This window comes from Pleurodeles waltl, chromosome 6 (genome assembly GCF_031143425.1).
Source record: "Pleurodeles waltl isolate 20211129_DDA chromosome 6, aPleWal1.hap1.20221129, whole genome shotgun sequence".
Lineage (NCBI taxonomy): Eukaryota > Metazoa > Chordata > Amphibia > Caudata > Salamandridae > Pleurodeles > Pleurodeles waltl.
The window spans coordinates 1649005775-1649023097 of record NC_090445.1 but is presented as its reverse complement, the minus strand read 5'-3'; the positions used below and the strand labels follow the sequence as shown (position 1 = coordinate 1649023097).

General features: G+C 45.7%; 1 protein-coding gene across 2 annotated transcripts in view; it reads right to left on the bottom strand.

Moving 5' to 3' along the window:
* WDR5 (WD repeat domain 5) overlaps positions 1-17323 on the bottom strand; it is a 148118-nt gene that overhangs the window by 116036 nt on the left and 14759 nt on the right. For both annotated transcript variants that reach the window (XM_069241570.1, XM_069241569.1), the window contains exons 3-4: positions 3120-3296; positions 1395-1503 (exon numbers count right to left, since the gene is read on the bottom strand). In XM_069241570.1, the coding sequence (XP_069097671.1) occupies positions 1395-1503; positions 3120-3200 (190 nt within the window). In that variant the 5' untranslated portion in view covers positions 3201-3296. The remainder of the gene's footprint in view (positions 1-1394; positions 1504-3119; positions 3297-17323) is intronic.

Below are 17323 nucleotides of genomic sequence, written 5' to 3'. Positions count from 1 at the left end.
AACACACAACTAGACAACCTAAGACTAAACCAGTGCCATTAAACTAGTGTTAAATGAATGCTGGGAACCACCCAATATCAAACTCTCCCAGAACAGATTCTAGCCATAGAGAAAGGAAGAAGTACCATTCTACATAACTCCGAATCTAGAAGCCTGACGAATTGCCAGCAACACAGACTAATGCAAGAAACCTGAAAAAATCTGCCTTTCCATGATAACCCAAGTAAACCAAATCAAACCGACATCTTCCAGAAAACAAGACACACACTTGCTTGTTCTTTCTCACGCACTTTACACAAAAAGACTAAGTACGTGCAGACCCTTTAGTACTTTGAAGACTTGGAGAAAATCAGAAATGAAGAAGCAAGACAATAGCTCCATCTTCGATCAGACCCCACCCCCCACCCCCAATCTCACTATCCCACCAAGAGCTTAACTTCTCCCATAACCAGATGTTTCATCTTCAAGACCCCCTCAAACTCCAAAGACAATGGAAGAATAGCACTCTTCACTCTAGCCATACAACTATTAATCCCACTGTAAAGGTAGGGGCACATAAGTGGATCCTCTTTCTCCATACTGGAAGCAAAATTATGGACTTTACGACCAGCAAATACAACACGCATCAAAGATCACTTGGAATTCAGGAACGCAAAAAATTAAGAACAAGAACCAAAACTAGCAAATCAAAGTGAGACAGCATAAACAACTGATCTCCACCCAAGGACTAAAGCCTACCTCCCGCATAAGGATTGTAGGGATGATCACACGCTCTGCCTCATTTCACTCAAGGTGCACAGTCACATGATCTTGTAAGACAATTAGCCAGGCTGTTAATCATTGCACATGAAACAAAGATATTTCCCTTGTAGGACAACTCAAACCGCATGGGTACAATCAGAAAATTATAGTGAAGCACAATCACTGGCAGATTAAAAAGTACGGACACCATTTAAGTGATCAAAAAAGCCACCAGAGAACTCACATCGGCCGTGGTACCAAATCACACCTTGCCAACAAAACACATCTTATAGAGTGGTAGCCAATCTGTCAGCTAATATGCTACATGTCTTTAAGGAAAGAAGCATTATATAACTGCAATGACACGTGAGCCAGTATGTTCCCAGAGGTATTACAACTGGTGGAGGGTTACAAATACTTAATGCAATTTAGAAAACTACAAAACTTTTCGTTGAAGCAACCCTTTTGTTGCATCTGTAACTTTATTGTATCCTGAAAGATGAAAATGCTAATAAAACTCTTGCGAAAGGGAACAAGAAAAGTGTCACAAGAGTACTAGAACGAGTAACTACTGCACAAGGAGATATATACAAGTAAATATTGACATGTTTTACCTCGATGCAAACTTCAGATTACTAATATACAATACTTACATGAACTGGCTAACCATTCTCCATTTGGACTGAATTTCACAGAGGATACTGCTTTGGTATGTCCTGCTAGAGTAAACTTCAAGGCATAGTTGGGCTTTACAGGTGCAGGCTGCAAAAGAAAATATGGAAGATTATTTTTTCTGGTCTTTCATTTCAGAAATGCAACACTTTTAAAGCTGCTGCCACAGTGTGCCATAGAAAGCAGAGTATAATTCTGAGACAACACAGGAATGCCCTTTCAACAAGTTTAAAATGCCTCTAAGACATGCTCTTGCATAACTGTTGAACTGACGTCTACAAACTGCCAATGCTTATTAGCACAGGTGACTGTGAAACAATAAGCCACACATGGTAACCTAACTTGTCCAATTAAGAAATGGTCTTAACAAGACTTGTAACATATTAGAAGCTTTGCCAAATAGTGCCCTTGTAGCACATGTACTTTAAGAGAAAGACTGTTAAAATGGAATTCTCGCTCTCCAAGGAAGCCCAAGCAATTCATTTACCCATTTACTTGGAGTTATCAGATTAACAGTATATCCATCATTACACTTTTGATTTATCAATTTATAATATGAAGCCGTAATATAGAGGTACACACAATTTTTGGTTGCATCAATATTAACAGCAGAAAATAGTGATCGAGGAGAAAATCCAGGTCAGTCCAATAACTAATGACATCAAATCTGGAAGCAACACCAACACAAAGTTTTAGATGGCTCACAAACTAAAACCACCACCACCCAGTGTAGTGGCCAGCTCAAGCTGTCCTCTGCACCAGTCCTTGTGTGCTGAGGATGGCTCCTGACCGTTCCAACACAAGACAGGAAATTCCAAGCTGTGGGCACCAGTGGAATTTTCTTTCGATTAAAATAGTCTCAGCAGCTGGGGAAACAGCTTCCCCAACTCCAAAGCTATTTTATTTGTTCTTTCTTAGACCATCAGCATGCGGGGCTGGGGGAGGGGTTCTAGCAACAAAAGGGTTAAACAAAGGCTCCAGTCAATCACAAATACTACACAAAAGCAATCTATCTAATCTCAGAAACATAATGGAACACCAGCAGCAAACCACACAGTTCTTAGCATGCACTCAATGGCACCATTAAATCCAAGTTCAAACCATCTCCTGTATTTCACTAGCATGCATGCCATCGACACAGTGCAACAATGCAAAAATGTTACAAAAAAAAAAAAACAGGGTAACCACTTTTATGTGAATTAGTGGTGGTTTTCACAGGAAATTTTGAAATAACCAAACGTAGTACATTATATTCTGCAAATTTTCTGATTGACAAAAAATTTTCTCAACTCAAACAAATTACATTCAAAAAAATAATAATAATATAGTACCATATGTTCCTGACCAGAGAAGACATATCTTTGTAAAGATTAACGTTTTAGTTGGTTATTGCTGTATTTGGGTGTTAAGCTAGTACTAGTAGGGTGAAATATTTGCCTAGGCAGTATTAAGGTGATAAAATGACAAATCAGTAAATAGTACCACTACAGGAAATGCCTTACTTCTCTCCATAATCGGACTTTACTCCTGTTTAATTTAATCAACCACGTCACATCATATGGTTCTCAATTATCCTAATATTCCAGTGGGCCAGACTTCAGCTCTGCAAGAAACTTCCGATATCCTACATTCCGATGACCAAATATCAAGTCAAGCTAATAAAAAATACTGAGTCAGGCAATAATCCTATTATGGAGAGGGAATACCTTGCTTTGATTGGATGAAGAGGAAGGTGTTGATTGTGTTTTGGTAGCTTCCGTTTCAGGTTTCTTCTCTTCTGTTGCCATGGCTGTGTGGTTCGAACAGTAGTATTTGATGCAGATCGAAAGAGGGTTTAAATTGAGGCCCTTGAAGCACAGGAAACGGGTATGCTATCCAGTTATCTGTAAGTGCCCAAACAAATGTAAAATAAATGGCGATTAAGGCTTCATAAACGGAAGGAAAATAAATACCAAGAAAGTTTAAGAATTAAAAACATTCAAAAGCCTAAATTTACAAATTGGATTCAAAACCATTTTCGACAGTACAAGAACATGGCTCTACAGTCAACCATTTGTGGACTTCTTCCTCCTGTTCACATCAGTCGAAGCTGTAGAAACTGCTAAGTAATGTGTTTTGCAAGTTCACACTTAATAGCTCAACGAAGGACAGGAAAAGGGTTACACTTTCACAAAGTCTAGTTCAAGACTAAAAAGATTAAGGTACACTCAATCTGAGGAACAAATTAAACATTCTTCATAATTACTGGGATGAGCCAACAGTTTGTCGAGAACCCTTAAATTGTACAGATTTATACGATCAAAGCCAAGTCCTTTTTTTTGTTTTGTTTTTAAGTAGAAGGAATAATTTACTATCCTACCATGAAATGACAGCAAGACAAGCACAAAATGAAATCAATGGCAATGAAAACCTCAAACATTTAAACAGAAAGAAAGCGTTAGCTACTTTCGATGTGGGACTCCTCTTACGAGACAAAGAAAAACTTGGGACAGAAAGTGACAGACATTAATTCACAGGAAGCTGGACCTTTACTACAGGGAGTGGAAAATTAAGTAGCAAGGAAAACAAATAAATTTTCTTTAAAGTCAGTCCGCAATGGACATGCTTTCCATCGCAATTATGAAATACTACAATCCATGCCAGAAGTAAAGTTCTGTTAAATTTATTCTGTGAATAACCACTGAAGAAAACACATTTGCAAAGCCAATAAGTAAGACATAGGCTGCCCTTGGCTTTTGTAATGCTTGCTTGGTTTTGTAGTGTTTTTGTACAACCTTAATGCCAAGGAAGGTGCTGGACACTTGTCAATTAAAGAAAACACTGCCTAAAAACAAAAATATTTCTTGGATTCAAAAAGCATACATGGACATAGGAGTCCCTGGCTCCTAAGGTGTCTACTTTGTGAGTGGTTCGGCTCCTTGTTAAAGGATAGGATACTGTCATTACAATGAAGTTAGTCAGTGGCAAAAATGGGTTGACCCACTGCCCTATGCACTATGCACTAGTGCACTAGTGGGTGGAAGAACAAATGTGAATGGCAACTGCCCAACTGATGAGGGATGAAAGCCCCTGTAAGAAAATAGATTACAAGAGTGTGGAATTCCCATAGCCCAACGCTCAGGACATATTGTTTGGGGTCAAGGACAACCAGTTTACATGTTTATTTTGTCCTTGGTACAAGTAGGCCCAACGCCCTGCAGCACAAACCCTTTGGCTACCAGTTTACAGGGAAGGGAACTGTCTGCAGTTGAGGTAATGTTTGTGTCCATATGTTAATGCTGTTCGAACTTGTATTTATGGTTCATTAATACAAAGCTTTTATTGTTAGGGTGAGTGCTCTAAATAAACACTAATATCACACTGCATTACTGACAGTGAAGCATACGTTTGAAAAGTTTAATATGAAGCTACGTAAACTGCTCCCAAAATGCTCTCTGATGAGATGTAAATGCTTGCAGAAGCTTAGAAGTAAGACTGATGATTTTTTGCTTTCAAAATACAATGTTCAGAAAATAAATGCAAGTAGGTGTTGGGAGGGGGGGGGACCTTCTGCCAAATTACTGCAACATTTTCTGTGCCATTTCTTTGAAGCATCATTAAGTAAAATGTGTTGATGCATGCTAGTATTTAATAAAAATATTCATAATGGAAAATCAGTGTAACCATTTTCAACAAGATTATGTGAAACATGAAAATAAACTAGCACTGGCAAAGCCAACCGATCCAACATGGTTTGTCATTCTTTTGGTTTTGTCAATACAGGTCTTGTTTTGCCAAGGCTTTTGTGACACTTCATTGTTGTGGAAGCTGCCGGGCTTCACCATTGTAACAAACATTGGCAAAAAGCAAAAAAAAAATTGGGTCTCAAAAAGCACGCAATGCCACAGTAGTTCCTGGCACACAACAAAATTATTTTGTGTGCCAATATGCTTCTTGTAGAAGAGCAGAATGCCATCGCTCACAATAAAGCCAGCCGATAGATGGATAGAGAGAGAAATAGAATTTTAATAAAACCAAATTATGTTTTGGATAATGCCAGACCAAATTAGGACCCCAATTCTTTAAGAAAAGTCACAAAAGGGCACCCATGGTATGTCTGCCTTTGTGCCCTTCGTGAATTTGCAAGAATTTACAGAAGCAGACCGGGAATTCGCACTCCTAGAAAATTTGTGAACTGTACTTTAGCACAAGCAAATATGCATGTGTACATTTGCTCATGCAAACATCTACTGAGCGTTTACAAGTTCACTTTCCCTCCAACTACTTTTTTCCCCCAACCTAGGAAGAGCTTCTACTTCTGCCCTTATCAGGAGTAAGTTTCCAACCTCTTTCAGTATGGGACAACATTAGAGAAGAGCTGGTGAAAATCCTTAAAACATGCAAGTTAATAGGCTTGCACAGACTCAAAGATGTTCCAGCCCTGGAACTATTACTTACTGCTTTCCCCAGCCCCAATATGCAGATCTGCGGAAAGGTAACAAAATGAGGCAATTGCTATAGCAGGGCTGGAAATTGCTAGCATTCGAGTCCTACTATAGTATTAGCCCTGGCATAATCAGAGAGGCTATTATCAGAGCTCTTACATAATAAGATTGCATCCATAATTTGTCGGCACACCACATAGCACCAAATGGACAAGTAGATTTTTATTTTATTTTTTACAGGACAAGAGGATTTAAGAAGCAGCCTGTCCCATGGACAAGTAGATATTTTATTAAATTCCAGACCCCTGGGATTACATATAGCTTTAAATAAGCTGAATGTTCTTGGCTAAAGCCAGACCTCAACAGACATGCTTCTGGCCTTTTCAGTCCAAAAAAGGTGGGTGAACATTGTTGAAACCATCCATGTAGTTCTTCACATATTTAATGGCATGACCAGGTTATTAAAAACACAGTAAGACAGACTTTTGTTTAATATCTCATTTCTGCCTTTGATGTCCTGCTATACAACGACTGGAATTCATTCTGTAGAGACTTAAGTGATATCTTTTCTAAAGCTGCACACATGTTCAGAAATATGCACAGAATTTAAAACAATTAACAGTATGCGAAAGTAAAATGCAAGTTGAAGTAATACAAACTCACTGGTGCCTTGTATTTCAGGCACAAGATAATTTTGGTTCCTGCTCTGGAGGGTGCAATATGATGAGCAGGCTATAGAACCAAAGGCCAGAGACGTCAGATTCACGTTACATTTTTAGGATAAACCACATGAGAAAATAAAGCAAACGTATGCAGACTTTTTCAAAGCATTTACATTTTAAAGTGGTACTCCTAAAAAGTCTGGCACAAAACTGGTTCGGCACAACCTTTGTTGGGAAACACTGATGTAGACAAACTATTTTTGTTTAAGTGATGGAGAGAGCTTTCTCCCTAACTAATGTCCGAGATAATCAACTGTAGAAATTACAAGGCAGCCTGCCTCATTAATGGAACAGCAATTTCAGTTACACAAAAAAAAGCTTCAGCAAGTTAAATTGTAGTCACCAATACTGCTGACTGTTCTATGGCACGAGCAACAGAAAACACTTCAGTTTAAGAACGTGGTAGCTAGGGGGCGTGGCCAAGATGGCGGCCGGAGCGGACGCTTGAGAAAAGAGCTCCGCTCGCGGCCCTCCTTCTTGCCGAATATCCTGGTCCCTGGTTCCCGGTCGGCCATAAAATGCTGAGGCTACCCCCCCAGTGCCGGGGGCAGCCCTCAAGGACACAGAAGTAGCTGCGGATGGCCCCGTGATCAACTGCTGGATTCGAGGAAGCAAGACGCGCCTGGTGCTGTGGATCGGGAGGTGAGGCGGCCCTCCCGCGGCCGGCGAGACGTGGGCACGGCGGTCGGGTCGCCCCGTTCGGCTTCCCCGTGGGATCGCCGGGGGGGTCGAGGGCTGTTGGGCCTGGACTGCGGTGGGCCCTGGGAGCGGGCCTGCTGGCTGGGGCGCGGCCTGGGGGACGCCGCGGCTTCCGGTTCGGCCGCGCTCCATCGGAGCAACAAGAAACACGGGGGCGCGCGGCAGTGAGCGAGCCCCCCCTGATATGGCTTAGCATCCCTACAGCTCCACGTGGCCCCCCTACCAAGAACTGGTAGCAGCGTCGTGCGGTGACGCTGCGGCGAGAGCACTGGGCGGTGTTTCCTTGCGGGGTCGGGCCTTGGACGTGTCGGCGCCAGGAACGGGCGTCTGGCTCACCCTGGCACTCCGCCCTTGATCTGTGGAGGCGGCCGGCGGACGCGTGCTCGGGTGGAGTGGGGGCCCCGGCGTGCCTTTGGTGGAGTGTACCGGACCGGCTGAGGGGACCTTCGGCCTCTCCTCCCGTGCAGGGCACTGGGCCAGCGACAACGACCCTCAAGCACCAGCACCCAGCACAGAAGATAAAACAGTGGGAAGCAGAGGCGGAGGAGTGGGAAAGAAAGGAAGAAGGAAAAAATTTACAAAAAATAAAATAAAAATACATAAATAAAAAAGAGAGGAGGAGCCAATAAAATCAGAATAAAGGAAAAAAAGAAATAAAAAAGAGAAAAAAAAAAAAAAAAAAAGAATGAAAAAGCGCTGGCACAGAATAAATTAAACGCACATAAAACAACCACGTTGGGTCACCAAAGTATCAAGCCACAAGCAAATAAGTGAAAAACCCAACGCACCTGTACCAGGCCAGTGGCATTCAGCTCTCTGCCTTGCAACGAGGAGGGCCTCAGTCAACAAATTAACATACTAACTCCTAATATCCCTGAAAATAAGCAACCACGCCTGGACCACTGATAACGCTAAAATCACCCACTTTGACGTGCATGGCTCTGCTTCGCCCCACCAGTACACATAGCTGATTTCATACGGCATAATTCTCCCCGGTCGCATAGTGGTCACAATGGTCAAGCCTAAGCATTCCAAAACAGGGACTTCTGCGGAGGGAGAAACCCCCCCCTCCATGGGCCAACTGGACATGCAAAAGGCAACGCAACTTCAACTGAGCGAGACGCTACGCGCACACTCCCAGCAATTTGATAAAATTATGCAGGCAATTATGGAAACCAAAACTTCGCTAGAAGGGAAAATTGATGCCGCAGTGCTGGAGGTCTCCCTACTCCGAGCTGACCACCGCAAACTGTCTGACAGAGTGCATAATGCTGAACTGTCGCTAGAAACGGTTCACCCGGAAATGAAAGACATGAAAAGCAAATTCAAACAGATGGAAACTGAGTTGGCACAGCTACAACGCCGAGCTGAAGAAGCAGAGGGGCGCTCAAGACGTAACAATATCAGATTCATTGGCATCCCAGAACGAGTGGAACTACCCAAAGCCGAGGATTTCTTAGAAAACTGGCTGAAAGAAATAATGAAAACTCAGGATGCCACAAAATCACCAATGATAGAAAGAGCCCACAGAATACCGGGCAGACCCCCTCGGCCTGGAGCGCCACCCCGACCCATGATAGCTAGATTTCTTAACCACAGAGACAGAGATTCTGTTCTTCAACACTTTAGATCTTCCAGTCAAATCAGCTTGGAAAATAATAACATATCTGCATACCCGGACTATACGCTGGAAGTACAACGTAGAAGAGCAACCTTTGTAAAGATCAAACAAATCTTGCGACAAAATAATATAACTTATTCTCTCATGTTCCCAGCCCGCCTGCGTATCACCATAGATGAGAAAACGCTCATATTCCCTACCCCAGAGGATGCATGGACTTGGATTCACGCCAAAGGTTTGATCAGCCCGCCAACGGAAAAGACAACAACTGAGGACTGGATAACACCCAGCTCCAGGAGGAAAAAAAAACAAAGCAAGACCACATTGCGCCCAACGAAATCGCAAATGGAATCAGAGCAAGCTCAAATATTAAGGGAAACTAGCTCCTTCACTCGACCACAATCCAAAACCCGAAGTGACACAGATGCTACAGACAGCGGATCCCCAGGAGGGGAATCAAGTGCATCCTCCTCCTTCCTACTGGCCGGCCCTGACCTTACACCGCGCGTTGCGGATGATCTCTAGACCTCGTGAGGGAATATGAACTGCGCCACAGACATGAGTCCGGCGTTGGGACACGCGACCTCCCGCCCTTATGCGGCCTAGAGCGGTGCTTGGTGGTTTCTTTGGGATGGGATCTGGCCGCTAGCTTCCTTGACTGGGACTAACAGGGTAACCAAAGCGGTTGTACTTACAATTTGGACCGAGCAGGGACAAAATTATCCTGGAGACGGGTCGGTTCCCGCCCGGCTATACCAAAACCACGCTCTCCGACAACCAAGTCACTCCCGAATGGAACTTAACTTCGCAGTTTGCAGTTTAGGCACCAGTTGTGCCATTATGTTTATCTCCGGGCTTTACCCGAAATATCCTTTTGCCTATTATTTCTTTTGCTCTCATTTTTATTATTCTCTTTTGATAATGTTGTTTTGTAGGACTGGGGGGGCTGGCGGGCGGGCGCTGGTGGCGGAGGGGAGACGTGGGTGGGCGGCGCGCACTAGACTAACAGCAGTCTCTGGACGCGTCACGGGATCGACCCAACTGTACAAAAAAATAGGTGTGCAACAACCTAACTTAACATGACAAAAAAGGAACCAACATATAATATAATGACGTGGAATGTTAAGGGTATGGCGGGCATAAGAAAGCGCAATAGGATACACGCGCACCTAAAGCGTCACAATATTCATATAGCCATTCTCCAAGAAACGCACATTACCCCTGTAGATATTCCCTGGTTGGAAAGAAAGTGGGGCGGGCAGGTCCACGGGTCGGGAAATTCATCATACGCAAGAGGGGTTTTGATATGGATAGCCCCGGGGGTCCCGTACACTGTGCGGCGCGGCGTTTTTGACATAGAGGGCAGATACATACATTTAACAGGCCACTTAGATGGGGAACCAGTAACACTGAACGGACTGTACGTCCCGAACGTCGGACAAAGTGAATTCCTACACAAAACAATCTCACACTTCTCAAACGACCTATCCTCTACATGTATCTGGGGCGGGGATATGAACTGCGTTCCACATATAGATACGGATAGATCACACCCCCCCATAGCAGCCTCCCAAGCAATCAAAAATTCGCAGATGCTGCGTCAATGGATGGTAGACCACCGTCTCATAGATACCTGGAGGCATATACACCCCCATGATCGCGAATACTCATACTACTCCCCAGTACACCTCCTCCACACTCGCATAGACCTTATCCTCATCTCCCAAGACATCACCCACAAGATCACTAGCGCTGATTACACCGCTAGGGTAATCTCAGATCACTCCCCTCTCATCGCTCATTTCAGATGGGGCAGCCCGCGCGCATGCATCCCAACTTGGCGCCTCCAGACCCGATTGTTACAAGACCCCCCTTTCCGAGATGAATTAGCCATACACATATCCTCTTACTTCATCCAAAACAAGGGGACAACGGGCTCTAGATCAACAGAATGGGACGCACATAAGGCAGTCATACGAGGAACATGCATCTCAGCAACAGTCGGCGCGCGTCAAACACTAGCACGTGAGCTTAGTAACTTAGAAAAGGAAGTACATTCTTTTGAGAAAGACTTCGCCAGGGGCGAGATTACACACACAGAACTAGCTGGAAAGCGCGCACAATGGTACGAAGCTGATAGACGACTAGGTCTGTTTGACCATCGACACTACATAGCTCGTAACCACGCAGAGGGTGACAGATCGGGTAAATTACTGTCATGGCTCATACACAATGGTGGCCGGAAATCCCCCATAGGAGCCATCCGATTAGAAACAGGACTAATAGTAAATGCACAGGCCGATATTAACCTAGCCTTTAAGGAGTATTACAGCACACTATACAAAGCTCCCGTCCCCCCACCCGAAACATCACTGAGCGAGTTTTTTACTGTTATCGAGCTGAAACAACTAACGACCGCTCAGGTTGCAGACCTGGAAAGACCAATTGATATCAATGAGATACAGCAGGCCCTAAAACAATTGCCGCATGGCAAAGCACCAGGCAACGATGGACTGCCTATTGAATACTATAGCATGTTCCCGACTCAAACACAAACCCCATATCTAGAGATGCTGACGGAGGCGCTAGAGCGTGGACAATTACCAGACACATGCCGTGAAGCGCTGATAGCAGTGCTACCTAAGCCGGGGAGAGACCCATTGGATGTACGTTCATATAGACCACTATCACTACTGAACACAGACTGTAAGCTACTCGGTAAACTGCTAGCCAACCGTTTGCTCCCATGTATGCCGGACCTGATACATCACGACCAGGCTGGATTTATACCTGGCCGGAGCACATTTAGCAATATCCGAAACTTATTGCGCCTTATGGCGAACTCACGAACGGATGACTATGCTCAAGTGGCAGTATCACTGGACATAGAAAAAGCATTTGACACGCTGAGTTGGCCCTTCTTGATGGAGACGTTGCGCCGTATGGGCTTCGGTCGAACATTCATCAGATGGATAGAGGTACTCTACACTAACCCTTCTGCAAGAGTCAAAACGGGCGACACGATTTCGCAACCGTTTAAAATAGAGAGAGGAACCAGGCAGGGCTGCCCATTATCCCCGCTTTTATTCGCCCTCGCAATCGAACCCTTAGCAGCTCACCTACGAGCGGTAGCCCCTGCATGGGGCATCCGAGACGACCACACACACCGTATAGTGTCGCTATATGCAGACGATGCACTTATTTTCTTACGAGATCACCAAAAATCCCTACCTGAAGTGCTGAAGTTACTGCACAGGTTTGGCACGTTGGCCGGACTCAAGGTAAATTGGTCTAAGTCGTGCATATTCCCTATGTGTCCTGTCCCTGAAGCACACAGATTATCCTCCAACCCTGGCGAACTGAAATGGTGTTACACCACTTTCAAATACTTGGGTGTAAACATATATCACGACGCACGAGATCTCAGGGACGGCAACTTGGGGCAGGCGATTCGATCCATTAGAGGCTCCCTGCCCTTCTGGTGCTCACTCCCTCTATCACCATTGGGCAGAGTAGCCATAGCGAAGATGGTGATCCTGCCCCGATTGTTGTACTTCTTCATGGCCCTCCCACTGACTCTCCCAGCCTCTTTCTTTAAACCTCTGAATAGCCTATTAATAAATCTCATATGGGGCAACGGCAGACGCCGAGTGGCACTAACAAAATTATACCACCCACTAACAATGGGTGGAATGGGAGCGCCTAGATTCGAAATGTACTACGCAGCTTCCCAGTTACAATGGATCTCATCCTGGCTAAGCCGTCCAGACGGAGCTGAATCACAGATGATCCACTCGTCTTTGGGGAACAGGGGCTTAATACAATACTTGATGAATCGCGAATCCCCCAAACACCCACGCAACATACTACTGAAAATTGCGCACTGGATATGGGGCCACCATGTGATCATGAACAATAAAACACCACAATATTCCCCCAGGCTTCCATTTTTGGCCATCTCGAAAATAGCCAACATAGCAGCTAGAGTTGGCCTGAACAGTTGGTCAGAAAAGGGAATACGCACCATCGGCGACATCTATAGTGAAGGACGCCTCCTAACTTTCAATACACTAATTGATAAATATGAACTGGGGCGCGGAAGCTTTATAGCATATGGAGCTGTACGCCAGACACTAAGGTTTTGCTGGGGCAATGAAAACTCAGAACCAAATATCTCCCCTAGATTGCATGAGTTGCTAGGTAGCATAGAAGATTCAATAAATGTGTCAAGAGCATACATAATCTTAACTTCTTGCGCTGAAGATAAACAAGTACAATCAAAGAACAAGTGGGATGCAGTGCTAGCAGAGCCTCTACCACAACCCGCTTGGAATCAGGCGTTGACAATGACAAAAGAAGTATCACGCAACCCGCGTTTTCGTTATACCCAGTTTAATTATTTACATCAAACATATTTATCACCTCATCGAATAACCCGTATTTTCCCCCACTCAAAGCAAACATGCCCTAGATGCGCCACTCCCGAAGCCACCTTTTACCACATGACCTGGGAATGCCCCCCAATCCGGAAAGTATGGGAAGACATAATAGTACTGCTTGTTGATTGGACAGCTGTTGAAATGTCCCCCACCCCGGAGCTGTGTTTGCTGGGTGTAGGTCCAAGCCTTAAAAGACGGAAACAAACCCTAAGATGCATAGCGCTGGCACTGGTGTTGTACAGACGCCTCATAGCCATGCACTGGAAGGCACCAGCCGCGCCGAGCATTGAACAATGGCGATCGGAGCTGCGGCGTTGGGCCAGGGCCGAAGCCGACACGCTTCAGCTCCTATCAACAAAGGGTGTTCTGGTCAAAGGTCTTGACACCTGGAACTCTTTCGTAGCAATAATAGAAAGAAAAGATGACGAACGCCCGCCCTGAACGATCCCCCCAACGAACATTAAAATCTGCATTTTATAGTCCTAAATAGCTGTAACCCCCCAGTGATAGCGCGCAACCACCCTTCATCAGGCTCGAATCAGAATGTCAAATAGAGGAAGGCGGACAGGAGCTGGGAGAGACAACATGAAATTGTATAACCTAACAGGCGGTAACCAACTAGCAATAACACCAGCACACAAAGGGACGCATGACCCAATGCTCGCGCGCGTGCCTTCCTTTCCTCCTCTGCCCCCGCTTCCTCCGTCTTGGGGGCCCCCCCCGGCCTTTATCCCCCCCCACAGTATTTCCCCTCTTTCTCTTTCTTTCTTTTCTGTTTTTTTTTTTTTTTTTCTTTCTTTCCAATGCAACAGGATGCTTTAATATGATGCCCAGTCAGGACTATTCCCCCCCCTGCTCCAGCCCGTGGCAACACGTTCTCTCTGGCAGTGGCGCGGAAGTGGGCGAAGTACAACATAGCCCAGTCATGGTACATAAGCCGTCTAGGGTGATGTGATGAACGAACCTGTTGCAAATGTTATTCTTATTGACAGCTTTCACTTGTGTAATTTTGTTGTGTGATAATAAATAATAAAAACACATTTAAAAAAAAAAAAAAAGAACGTGGTAGCTTCTGGTTATTTTCTAGTAATTAAAAACAACACAAAAAAAACACACACACAAAAGTACATGCACTCATTTTCTGGTATGCGACTCACTAGTAATAGTAACCAAGGGAGAAAACCTAAGAGGAATGGTATCACCATTTAGAGTGGAGTATGGGGTAGTGTGTGATGCTCAGAGTGTGCTTCAAACTTGGCAAGGTGGTATATGAGTTATATTTATATGTATGGTGGACAGTGGCCTATGGTAATCAGTGTAGCTCATGGTGGGCAGGAATATGGTCCTGTTTAAGTTCATGTCTTGTCCCATTACAGTATTCTTTGTATTTTGGCAATTGATTTTTCAGTTTTAGTTATACCGATTAAAGACCAATTGCATAGCCCAGTCTCCATACAGCTAGAGATACCTGTATCCATTATGGAAATGTGAGGGAGGGGTGAAAATATTGTAGAATTTTATATCTTCAGAATGAGTCGCCAGACTGTGTTGACTTTAATTTCACAAGAGAGTTTGAAGACCATAATCACTTGTACAATTTTTCACTTCAGCTAAAGCAGAAGGAGGTCAATCCATATCCTGCAGTCAAGAGGAAATGAGGTTGCAGTTTTGCCACAGTCTCTAGCCAAGTACTTGCGTTTTTAGGGGTGGACTTTGAGATGATTCCTAGCATACTTTGCCCTAAAGGTACCAGGCATTCACTGTCTTGAAGATCTGACCTTTGAGGTATGGTCGCAGTTTAAGATTATCAGATTGTAATGAGAACATTATAAAAATAAAAATAAAAATCACCAGTTCCAGAAGAAATCGTTGAAGAGTAAATAACGCAACAGCTAAGCCTTGGGGACACCTTCTGAAATGGAAAATGGTAGGAAGACAGTTTAGGCCCTGGCCTTTAAGAAACATTTTATTCAGTTGATAACTGTGCCCTGTATCCCAGTTTGAGACTACCTTTGTGCAAGCAGCAGCTGGTCAACAGAGTCACAATGAGACAACATGCAAAGCAGTAGTAGACCAGCAACCATTAACTGAGATTCAAGGAGGAGCCAAGATGGCGGCCAGGATGGACAGCTAGAGCGAGCGCTCCATCCCGGCCCCACCACAAATATCCTGCTGGAAGCCCCCGGGGCGCGGGGGACGAGGAAGCATCCTCAAATGGAATGCGCAGGAAAAGGAGAGCTTGGTTTCGCCGATATGGGGGCCCCCGCTCGCTGACTTTCCCCAGGATGGAGGATCGGAGGACTGAGCGCCCGACATTTTGAGCCCAAGGACGCCGGAGGTGCCGTCCGAGGCTCCTGACTGCCGAAGCTATGAAGTTGCACTGTGTGCCTGGGGGCCACACCGGGACCTCCCGTGATGGTCGAGAACAGGACGTCGTGACGAGATGAGGCTGAGAGGTACCCCAGACCAGATGCACTAGCTGGGGTGGGGGCTATCATCCTGAGCCCACCGCACGGACAGCAGGCGTGGAGCACCCACCTGACTGGCACAAGGTGGCTACGGGCGGCGTCCGAAGGTATGGGGCGCGCGGAACAAGTCTGTGAGCGGAGAGCTCACCGCAGGGCTCTTTAAGCCCGTATAATATTCCACAAGTGGATCTTGCAGCCAGGCCCCCTTGGGCGAATCTGCCAGAGTGAGCACGACCGGCGCTGAGGCCTGGGAGACCCGGGCGCACCAAAGTTAAATAGAAGTGAATCGCCTCTTGGCCCCCAAAGTAAAGGAGAGACGCTGCTCCGGAACGAGCAGCTCAGTTTGGATCAAACGGGGGCAACGGCACAGGATCACACCTCCCTACATGCCGCCAGAGCGAAACGCGTGACAAAGAGCAGAGGAATAGTAGCAGTGGTCAATAGTCTACGGAGGGGGCGACGAGGCCGCTCCTGCGTCTCCCATCTCCCCCCCCCCTTTTTTTGCCAGACTTGGCGTTTGCTCAGAGGGGCGCACCCCCCCTGGAACTGGCCACAACAGGGTCAGGGGCTTGTGCAGAGGGCCCAGGGGACCGTACCTAGAGACGGGAGGAATAAAGTCCGGCACAGATGCTCTCCAACCAGCCTAGTATAGACAAATATCAGTGTACGCTGAACCCCGCTGCCTCTTCAACACCCCGCAAGCAAACAGGGCCATAACCAAAGATGCTAGGCCTGCACAACAGGCCCTACTAAAACCTGCCCCTCTGACACGTGACCGAACGGAAGGGGATTACAACTTTATTCGACGGAGAGGGACTGAGGAGTAGATAAAGTGGTGGTGAGCGGAAGGAGGAGAAGAGGGGGAACCGGTCATCACAATGAGACACCCCACGGAACGAACACAATGGCGGGCAGGCTGAAATCAGCCAAAAATCAGGACAGAACCACGCAAGGTTCAGCTTCCACCGACCAACCAGGAAACCCGACCCTACAGTCACTGGAGAGTACACTTGCATCGCAATCCGCACAACTAGAGAGGGTGCTGGAAGCGATAATGGACACTAAAACTTCCCTGGAGAACAGAATCGACGCAGTATCGCACGACTTGAATTTACTCCGTGTGGACCACCGCAAGCTAGCGGAAAGAGTTAAGGTGGTGGAGGAGGGGGTGACAGAGGCATCTCCCACGATTCAGGACAACCAAAAACAGATTCAACGCATGGACGCGTAATTGAAGGCATTATGGAGGCGGGCGGAAGAGGCCTAGAGCAGGTCGCGCCGGAATAATATCCGTTTCCTGGGGTTTCCCGAAAGCACGCAACAGCAAAGCACGGAAATAATGCTAGAACAATGGTTAATCAAAGAGGTGCTAGGCGGGGCCCCATCCAAGCTGTTTACAGTGGAACGGGCACACAGAATTCCGAATAAGCTCCCGCTCCCCGGACAACCACCCAGACCACTGATCGCCAGATTCCTAAATTTCCGGGACAGAGATAAAATCCTACAACAGCTCCGCAACAAAGGCCCATTTAACTTT